General features: G+C 45.2%; 1 protein-coding gene across 1 annotated transcript in view; it reads right to left on the reverse strand.

Moving 5' to 3' along the window:
* LOC309558739 (uncharacterized protein) overlaps positions 1–10,698 on the reverse strand; it is a gene marked incomplete at both ends in the record, with an annotated part of 36,250 nt that extends 25,552 nt beyond the window's left edge. The window contains one exon of the mRNA XM_082261786.1: positions 10,681–10,698. Within this exon, the coding sequence (XP_082117912.1) occupies positions 10,681–10,698 (18 nt within the window). The remainder of the gene's footprint in view (positions 1–10,680) is intronic.
* Between the last annotated feature and the right edge of the window lie 469 nt (positions 10,699–11,167).

The following is an 11,167-nucleotide window of genomic DNA, read 5'->3' on the forward strand; positions in this document are numbered from 1 at the left end:
CATACACAAAGAGGAAAAAAATATTTGTAACAAAGAGAGATAGATGTAGGGGCTGTGGGCATAGTGCAGGAGATGCAGAGGCTGCAGGCATGATGTAGGGGCTGCAGGCATAATGCAGGAGATGCAGGGGCTGCAGGCATGGTGCAGGAAATGCAGGGGCTGTGGACATGGAACAGGAGATGCAGGTGCTGCGGGCATTGTGCAGGAGATGCAGAGGCTGTGGGCATGATGCAGGGGCTGCGGGCATGGTGCAAGAGATGCAGGGGCCACGGGAGATGCAGGGGCCATGGGCAGGAAATGCAGGGGCTGCAGGCATGGTGTAGGAGATGCAGGGCTGCGGGCATGATGCAGGGCTGTGGGCATGGTACATGCAGGGCTGTGGGCATGGTACAGGAGAAGCAGTGCTGCGGGCATAGTACAGAAGATGCAGAGGCTGTGGGCATGGTGCAGGAAATGCAGGGGCTGTGGGCATGGTACAGGAGATGCAGGAGCTGCGGGCATGATGCATGGCTGTGGGCATGGTACATGCAGGGCTGTGAGCATGATACAAGAGAGGCAGTGCTGCAGGCATAGTACAGAAGATGCAGTGCTATGGGCATGGTACATGGTATATTTTTTCAGGTGCGTTGATATTCAGCCAGCCCCATCTTCAGACAGTCCTGCTGTGACTCGTCCTGGCTGTCAGTAACTGACTGCTGCAGGCTGTGATGGCCGCATGGAGCCCCTGTTGCCCATGGCGCCCTGTGCGGCCGCACAGCTTGCACACCCCAAAGGCCAGCCCTGAGCATCCACACTTTGAGCTCAATGAATAGTCCGGGGATTGCCTTTTTTTAGTTTAATACTGGATAACTTGGGTAAGGCAGAGGGAGCTGTGGGATACTGCAAAATGTTGAACAGTAATAAGAGGACACTCTTTCTTTTTCAGCTATTCCTTAGAAAATCTGTTAGTAATAGCTCAGGAGATGGACAGCACTGAGACATAAACAATGTGCCAGGCAAGATAAGCCTGAGTCTTTGTGCAAAAGGGTGTTAACAACAGCAACAATCACCCATATCCTGCCCTCAGGCCTATACTCACTTGTACTTGGGTACTTGGTACTTGGATGCCTCCCCCAAAATCAGGCAAACAGTCTATCAGAAAGTAGGGCTCCCTGCCTTAGCTTAGCTGGGACCTTGCTAAACTCAGGGTGGTGGGATGCCTGAGAGGGTGGTTGTCCTCAAGGATGGGTGCTTCTTCTACTAGACAAGAACACAGACTGTTCCAGCCCCCGACTCTGTATGTGCTCTGCAATCACCAACTGGGCACACCCCCCCCCAGGGATTGGATGAGAACCCCATACATTTTCAGGCTGCTCACTGACCTGCTCCACTCCTGCTATGGCACTTTCCAGAAAGCAAGGGGAAGCAATCAAGTCTGCAGCTTGTGAGACCCTGATCAGTAATCTCTTGCCGACCTAAGCAGAAACACGGATCTCTGCCTTCCCACAGTACAAGAACCTCCCCCACACAGTTAGCAAGCACTCCCTAGAAAATCCCTAGGAAAACATTTAATGTTTTGATTGCCCCTGATGTTAACCCCTTCCCTGCCAGTGTCCTTAGTACAGTGACAGTGCATTTTCTTTAGCACTGATCACTGTATTACTGACACTTGTTCCAAAAAAAGTGTCAAAAGTGTCAGTAAGGTGTCCGATTTATCAACCGCAATATTGCAGTCCTGCTTTAAATCACTAAAATAAATAAATAAAAATTCCATAAATGTATCCCATTGTTTGTAGATGCTATAAATTTTGTGCAAACCAATATACATCTATTCTGATTTTTTTTTTTTTTTACCAAAAATATGTAGCAGAATACATTTTGGCCTAAATTGATGAAGAAATTTGATTTTTTGCATTTCTTTTATTGGATATGCTTTATAGCAGAAAGTTGAAAATATTGTTTTTCTTTTTTCACAATTGTCTGTCTTTTTTGTTTATAGCACAAAAAATAAAAAACGCATTTAATAATCACTTTTAAAATTTCTTCTCCAGCGTTGCCATCTCTGTTGTGGGCAGCTGAAGCCAGCGCGATCCTCTTCTGCGTCCTCTTCCGTGTCTTCTTCTCCCAGAATGCGCCGCATTCCTACACAGCTTCTGGGCATGCCCAGAAGCTGTTTAGCAAAGAATGCGGCGTCGCACCGGAAGTGACGAGCGGGGCCGGTGCCGTCGCATTGATTCCTGGGAGCGATGACGTTCAGCTCCCAGGAATCATTGCAAACCGGAAGTGACGGCGCGGGCCGCGGCCGCCGAGGGAGGAAGTGGAAGATAGGTGAATATTTCTTTCTACAATTACAAGGTAAGTAAAAAAAAAATCGGTAATGCCGATTTTGTGGCCGGAACTCCGCTTTAAAGTAACGCAGTGCCCTAGGGCAAAAAAATAGCCTGGTCTTTAACCACTTTATGGATGCCCACCGCAGATATACTGTGGCAGGCAGCCGCTCCTGGGCAAAGCGATGTAGGTATACGTCTCTCGCTCTCAGGAGGCTAGGGGGCGAGCGCAGGCTCACAGCAGGCTAACGTGTGCGTCAAGCGGCTACGATTCCCGTCTGACACCTGCGTTCGTTCCCCGCTGAGAGAGAAGAACGGTCGGCTGTTGTAAACACAGCTGACCGTTCTTCTCCCTGGATTGATCACAGAGCCCCTGTGATCCTTCTATATATCACATGTCTTTATGCTCATTTCAGAAGCCCCCCCCACAGTTAGAATCACTCCCCTAGGCTCACATTTAACCCCTTTATCACCCATAAAGTTAACCCCTTCCCTGCCAGTGTCATTATTACCATAACAGTGCATATTTTTTGCACTGATTACTGTATTAATGTCACTGGTACCCCCAAAAGTGTCAAAAATATCAGTCAGGGGTCCAATCTGTCTGCCACAGTGCAGTCCTGCAAAAAATTGCAGAGTAAAAAAAATAAAAAAATAAATAAAAATTACAAAATTTACAAAAAAACATTACATAACTCTTTCCCGTAGTTAGTAGATGCGATAAATTTTGCGCAAACCAATCAAAATACGCTTACTGCGATTTTTTTTACCAAAAATATGTAGCAGAAAACAAATTGGCCTAAAATGTTAAAAAGTTTCGATTTTTTATTCATTTATTTTTTTTTTGAGAATGTCATATAGCAGAATGTGAAAAATATTGCTTTTTTTTTTTTTTTTCAAAATTGTCGCTCTTTTTTTGTTTATAGCGCGAAAAATAAAAATCGCACAGGTGATCAAATACCACCAAAAGAAAGCTCTATTTTTGGGAAAAAGAGGACATCAATTGTATTTGGGTACAGCGTCGCACGACTGCGCAATTGTCCGCTAAAGTAACGCAGTGCCGAATCGCAAAATAGGGCCTGGTCATTAAGGGGGCAAATTCTTCCGGTCTTAAAGTGGTTAAGGGGGGGTAAACCTTCTGGAGAATAAATGGCTAACGTTAGACCATGGGTGTCCAACCTTTTGGCTTCTCTGGGCCACATTGAGTGTAGAGAAATGTTCTCGGGCCGCATATTAAATATATACTATAGTTAAGGTATATAAGTAATAAAATGCCTTCGCGCCCCTTCCCGCGCCGCCGCGCCCCCCCCCCCCCCCCGCACTAATTTAACACAACTAGAGGATGATCAAATGAAATGGAATCAGTATACAGAGGTTTACTTCTTCTGAGCGATAATAAAGGAACACTCTAACCACCATAAACAACTTCAGTGATTTGAAGTGGTCATGGTGGTAGGAGTCAGAAACACTGCACATGCTCCGCTTTCCCCCTCTGAGGCAGCCTCTGCCTACCGTTAGTTGGAAGCCGCTGTGGCCGTGCCCCTGACCTTACTTCCTTCCTCCCCAGCAAAAAAAAAATTGTCAGGGGGCAGTGGGCCGCATTGCCTGAGGTTCCGGGCCGCAGGTTGGGCATGCCTGCGTTCGACGCTGATTGGTTCCCATGCACAGCTGCACCAGATTTTGCACTCTCAAGTTTTAGTAAATCAGCCCCAATATCATTCTATCCAAGATCAACAGCTTCTCCTTTTTATGGTATGATTACTATTGCTAGGACCTGTTAGGAAAAACTCTAGTGCAAATACTGGTGCAGAACATAATAAAAGAGACGGATTACAGAACAGTAATAATGTGATGTCATAATGGTTTTATCCAGAGTTCTCCTTTAACACCGGTAGGGCTGCAGGTTGCTTGTCTTGATGTACACAGTCCCCATCGCTGAGCGGTCTAGCAGGGAACAATGCAGCGCCTGGCCGCTACAGTAATTTAAAACTTTCTTCTTTGTAACACGCTAAACCGTCATAACCTGTCTCTTCCCATTTAGTTTAACCTACAACCACCACATACTGATTTGGCTGTGTGTGGCTTTCTCCGTTGCCATTTATTACTCCGCTCGACTCCTGAAATTCTGTTTGCAATTTAAGGCCACAAATTAGAAGCGTAAGTCATCTGTTTCATATAATCCCTTGTCAGGAATGAAAACACATTTTAAAGTTGTTCACCAAGCAGCCCTGTGCAGCCTCGCAGATAGATTAACCACTTCTTCTCTATGCAATGCGCTGCGTTCTCCACCTACAACGCGTCCTAAACGCCATTGTAAACAAATAAAAGCTGCTACATGCCAAATAAACATTTGAACTCAGATAAGATACGTTACCACTTTATTTTTATTATTATTTTTTTTTTTTAACCAATTCAGCTCCAGAAGGATTACCCTCCTTCATGACCAGGACATTTTCTCCGATTCAGCACTGCGTTACTTTGACTGACAATTGCGCGATCATGCGACGCTGTACCCAAATAAAATGTTTTTCCTTTTTTTCCAACAAGTGGTGCTTTCTTTAGGGGGCATTTGATCACGTCTGCGGTTTTTATTTTTTTTTGCGCTATAAACAAAAAAAGGGCGACATTTAAAAAATATAAAAAAACAATATTTTTACCTTTCCGCTATTAACCACTTAAGCCCCCGGAAGATTTTACCCCCCTTCCTGACCAGGGCCTATTTTGCGACTCGGCACTGCGTGAATTTAACGGACAACTGCGCGGTGGTGCGACGCTGTACCTAAACTAATTTAACGTCCTTTTTTTCCTACAAACAGAGCTTTCTTTTGGTGGTATTTGATCACCTGTGCAATTTTTTGATCATGCGCTATAAACAAAAAAAGAGCGTCAATTTTGCAAAAATAATAATATTTTTCACATTTTTTATATGAAAAAAAAGGAAAAATCTAAATTTTTTAACATTTTAGGCCAATTTGTTTTATGCTACATATTTTTGGTAAAATCACAAAGAGCGTATTTTGATTGGTTTGCGCGACAGTTATTGCGTTTACTAACTAAGGGAAAGATTTTTGTCATTTTTGTTGTTTTTTTTTTAACGCGTAATGGCGGTGATCTGCGATTTGTTTTGCGGGACTGCGACATTGCGGCGGACAGATCGGACCCTTGACTGATATTTTTGACACTTTTGGGGGTACCAGTGACATTACTACAGTAATCAGTGCTATACATATGCACTGTTACTGTAAAATGATACTGGCAGTGAAGGGGTTAACTTTTTTAGAGAGGGAGGGGTTGTGTGTGTCCCTAGGGGCGTGTTTCTAACTGTGATTGGCTGTGGCTTGATGTGTAGGAACAGTGATCAACGGTCCTACATAGAATAACCGTATGATCACTGTTCATACACAGGGGAGAATGACAGGCGACTTTGTTTACATCAGCCGCCTGCCTTTCTCCCGCTCTAATGAACGAACGCAAGTGCCCAGCGGACATCGGGTCTGCCGGGCACACGCGCGGGGGGGTCCGTGACCGCTCGGGAGTGCGCTCGCTCCCCAGAGCCTCACAGGCTAGTGATGTACCCCTACGTCACTTTGCCTGTAAGGGGCTGACCGCCGCAGTATATGTACTTGCGGCAGTGGGCAATCGGTTAACACAGCCCCCAAAAAAATTTAAAAAATCAAATATCTTCATCAGTTTAGGCCAATATGTATTTCTTTTTTATTTATAACAAAGTTGTTTATTTTTAATCTGTCAGGTGGTGGTCGTATTTTCTTGTATTATTGGCGTTATTTAATTTTTTCAATAAAATCTTTCTACCATTACCTTTGTGTCCCCTTGAGACAGTCTTAGAGTTCTGGTTCCCCCCCCCCCCTTTTTTGCATTCCAATATGTATTTTGCTACATATTTTTGGTAAAAAAAATCCAATAGGTGTAAATTGATTGGTTTGTGCAAAAGTTATAGCATCTACAAACCCTTTTTTTATTTTATTTTTTAACAAGTAATGGTGGGGATCAGCGACTTATAGCAGGACTGTGATATTGTGACAGACGAATCGGTCACCTAACTGACACTTTTGACACATTTGGGGGACCAGTGATACTAATACAGTGATCTGTGCTAAAAAAATATGCACTGTCACTGTCTAATGACACTGGCAGGGAAGGGGATAACATCAGGGGCGATCAAAGGGTTAAATGTATGCCTAGGTTGTTCTTACTCACTGTGGGGGAGGTGCGTTGACTAGAGGAAGGCAAAGATCCGTGTTCCTGCTTAGCAGAGACACAGGATCCATGCCTTCCCTTCTGACAGAGCGACAATCTGCCTTGTTTTCATAGGCTAATTGCCGTTCTGCCTGTGTCATGTGTACTCAGCGGGTGCCGGCTGACATCGAGTCCGCAGTACTTGTTGCTGGGCTCCCGCTGTGGTGGGACGCAGGCGGCACGCCCATCGCGCCCCAGACCCAGAAGTGTAAGATCTGCAGCTGGTGCATGGGGGGCGCAGGGGCGCCGCCCCCCCCATCCATGCATCTGGCCCCCTAATCTACATGCAGGGTGCCGGACGCATGAATTCCAATGTTTTTTTTTTTTTTTTAAGTATGTGTTTAGAGCCAGAGGCTCTAATAGGCTTAAAAAAAGGGTGGGCTCAGGGCGCAGAGCACTGCACCCTGAGCCCACCCAGTTGTGTGACAATAGCGAATGAATATTCACTATTGTCACACGGATCCTCCTCCTGGCCAATCATGAAGTGGGTCCTGAGACCCGTTTCCCGATTGTCCGAAAGGCGAAGCCATGCCATTGGCCAAGGTGGAGGAAGAGGAGGGAGGACTCGAGGAGATGCTGGAGACGGAATAGAAGGCGCCGCTGCCTGCCCTTCACAGTGAGTGAGCCGGCGACAGGGAGGTATGGTGTGTGTGCTGATGTGGTCGGGGGGGGGGTATGGTGTGGTCCGTCTGCCACCCCCACCAGCCCACGGAGCACCAGCCGCCACTGAGCTCATGTACTTTTTTGAGCTTTGGGCATTTTGTTTCAAGCGACAAAACGCTCAGATGTGAACAGGGGCCATTGAAATGAATGGGAATTTGCTTGTTGGGTGTTTTGAGACTTTAGAGAAAAGCGTTTTATGAGCTGAAAAACATCAGGTGTGAACAGGGCCTAATACAGGACGTGTGTTACTGGCCAGATCACCCGGTGAAAACAGAGGGTAAAATATAAAAAAAATAAAATAAATGCAGCCACCAAATCTAATGATTGGTAAGCTGCAATATATTACATATTTCATTTTGGGTTTATTACCATTTTAAGCCCCGCCTCTTACTTGTGACATAAAAAAGTGAAAATGATACAATTACATAGTGGGATAGCTTAGGCGGCCATTAACTTGGAACATCTTGCTCCATCCCCAGGTACTGTGACTCACAGCATATTCCACATTGCCTGGGTAAAAAAGCAGGTTACAAAATGGTAAACAGGGGAGTCCTACGCGTTATGGAAGGGACACGGGGCTTCATCTTCGAGCTCTCCTCTGAATCCGCAATGGCTCACTTTTCAGAGGGAGGTAGAGCAGTGGCTGCCAGGCATTTAGGAGGCTGCCACTTTAAAGTCCATTTTTTGGGTTATTTTATATAAATACTGCACTGCAAACACAAGTGAAGTGCTTGGTTTGCCATTTTTGGCACGGCCCCATTAACCTAAGTGGATTGCAAACTGATCACAATAGAGGGTATAATTTTTGCGTCAGATGCTGCATGTGTACAATCATGAGTGGCTGCATCCTATATTTTCAGGGGCGTATCTACTGCGAGGCAAACAAGGTGTTTGCCTGGGGCGGCATTTTTCAAGGGGGCGGCGTCTATGCCGGGATGATGGCTGGGATCACCCCGGTATCGTTATTTAGAGACGGCAGTCGGCTCTCTTGTGATAGCAGTCAGAGCAGCTCACTAGCCGCTCGATTGCTATTACAAGCAACAGGAAGAGATGGACACCCCCCCAGGCTCTCCCGTCCCACTGGAAGACCAGAGCAACCAGCCATTGCATCCGCCAGCTGGCAAGAAAGGCGAGCAAAGCCGACTCTTCGTAACAGTAAACCAGAAGTGATGACATGACATGACTTCCGGTTTACTCGGAAACCATTGGCCCCAGTTTTTATGAATCTATTGCATTCAAAAAGGCCAATCTCGGCGTGGTCCTGAAGACCCCAGATCTCTCCATAAAGAGTTCCTGTCACTGCCTATTGCTGTCAAAAGATGTTTACATTCCTTGTGAAAGCAATAAAAGTGATAAAAAAAAAAATAAGGCAACAGTGTAAAAAAAAAAAAATAAATAAATAAAAATAAATTTATAATTTAAAAAAAAATTTAAAGTGCCCCCGTCCTCCCAGGCTCGCACTCACGCACACAAACAGCGATCGTCCCACACATGTGAGGTATCACCACGAACGTCAGATCATGGGCAGTAATTCTCCATACCTTCTCTGTATATCAAAAGTGGTAACCTGTAAGGCTTTTAAAGCATCGCCTATGGATAGTAAGATTTACATTGTTTGTCGCCCTTGTACAGGAGTGCGCAATTTTAAAAGCCGCTGGGGTGGGAGGAATTTAGATGGGTGGGGTGGGGTGGGGGGGGGGGTGTTTTTAGTCTTGCCTAGGGCAGCACAAAACCTAAATACACCACTGTACATTTTTGGACAATGTCCAATCACAGATGTTAGGCTCAAGAGCGAGCCTGCTTGAGTGCCCCCACAGCAATTGCTATTGGGGGCATTCGACAGGGGGTAGCAGCCAGGGCCGCCAGCGGGGGGATCCAAAAATAAGGGGATCGGGGGTACTCTGTGCAAAACCATTACACATAGCAGGTAAGTATACAAATACTTACAAATATATAATACAACAACAATATAAAACAAATATAAAATACACCACTGTACATTTTTGGACAATGTCCATTCACAGAAGTGAGGCTCGAGAGTGAGCTTGCTTAAGTGTCCCCACAGCAAATGCTATTGGGGGCATTCGGGAGGGGGTAGCAGCCAGGGCCACCGGCGGGGCACCAAGAAAGAAGGGGATCGGGGCTACTCTGTGCAAAACCATTACACAAAGCAGGTAAGTATAACAGGTCAGTTTTTTTGTTTTTTTTCTAACCGTTAGAATTACTTTAGGGTTCTTCAGGCAGCTATATCCCTGCAATTTACCAAAGACCAATGGCACAGTGATGAACTCTCTTTGTTGTGGAGGGGGACTTTGTCTTTCATTTTAATTCTAGCAACCGCTCAGCGATGTTAGCTTCCATATTTATAGCTTCCCCGGTTCACTTTAAAGCTCCGCTATAGCAGATTTTTTTTTTTTTTAATTCCCAAAAAGATCTCCTTTAAATTGTGTTGGCACAACATCAGTGCTACATATAATAATATAATAGTATGTTGTGACTTTGCTACTTTTAGAATAGGATAATTAAATCCAACTCTTACTTGAAAAGAAGATCCAGGGCATTAAACCTGCTATCTAAATGAACAAACGTGAAACTTAGAAAATGGAAAGTCTGCACTGGCGCTCGGGGAACAGAGACACCGCTGCTTGTATGTGAAATAATCCCAACTAGCTTATTCTCTTAGTGCTGTTACAATATTGAAAGACTACCTGGAATTCCTTTCACTTTTCCCATGAGGGTGTCCTAATGTGTCAGGATTCCCTGCCGCATAAAGCTTTTAACCTTACTCCAGCAACAGATCTTCTTTTCATCTCCCTTATCCTTTCAGTTTTTTCTCATCTCCCCTCTAGGGATGATAATGAACTGCCAGCGTTGACTGCAGAAATAGGCGTCCATGGACGGAGGTTGTGCTTGCTCGTTAGATACCTGCGCTAAATGGCTCCTTTTTATCTCTTTCTCCGATGTTGATTGTACTCTTTAAAATTGCTGCTTAGAACCTTCGCCTGGATCCTTTCATTTAATGGATTGGCAAAATGCTGTTTGTGTCTGTCGGTCATTAAGGCATTATTTAATTGCTTATTGAAAACATAATATTTGCGTTTTTTTTTTTTTTTTTTTTTTCATGAAAATAAAATTATCTTAAAATGAAGGCGTTCACGTCTGTGGATTTTAATTTAAAAGGATTTTCAATTTAGAGGAAAACTCCAAGATGCGTTACGGTACCTATAATGGACACAGTAATTAAAACCATTGTCCCCCAGTGACCCCCTCGATAGGTTAAAAGAATCGTATATAGACAAAAACTTTTTTTGTTTTTTGTGAGCACTGGGGAGCTACAGTTCATTGAGAGAACCATGAATGCCTTGTTGAACAAACTGGCCCCCTATGAACGGCTATGGCGACCCTGGATTGACCATTGCCTACCTCCTGGCCTTGACGACAGCCTTGTACTCACCTGATTGGGCGTCCTCATTACCGGCTCTCTTTTCCCACCCGGGGCCCCTAGGGGGGTTCGAGGCTCCCTCCGGGCACCTGCTGATACTTCCCCCCCACGACCCTCCCCTACTTACCCAACTTTCCTTCCAACCCTGCCAACCTAGCCCCCCCCCCCACTCGGCCCCTGGCGTGCCCACTTAAGAGCTATACCTTGGTTTTGGTTGAGACCCCTTCTGTGTGGGGGTCCATCCACGCAGCGTGGCCTCGGCCACACCTACAGTTTGAGCGTACCCTCATTGCATCCCAGACGGGACGCCGGGTCGATCCCATATACGTATTGCATTGCTACATGTTGTTTGAATGTTATATGCAGCAGTTTTGTATCTCAATGCACCTTGTTTTATCTAGGCATGTACCTAATATTTTCACTGCATATTGCTGTACCATGTTTCTTTTGCCTTCAATAAAAACCGTTTAAAAAGAAAAGAGAGAACCATGAATGCCAA

The sequence above is a fragment of the Pelophylax lessonae genome (genome assembly GCF_965119305.1).
Source record: "Pelophylax lessonae genome assembly, chromosome: 6".
Taxonomy (NCBI): domain Eukaryota; kingdom Metazoa; phylum Chordata; class Amphibia; order Anura; family Ranidae; genus Pelophylax; species Pelophylax lessonae.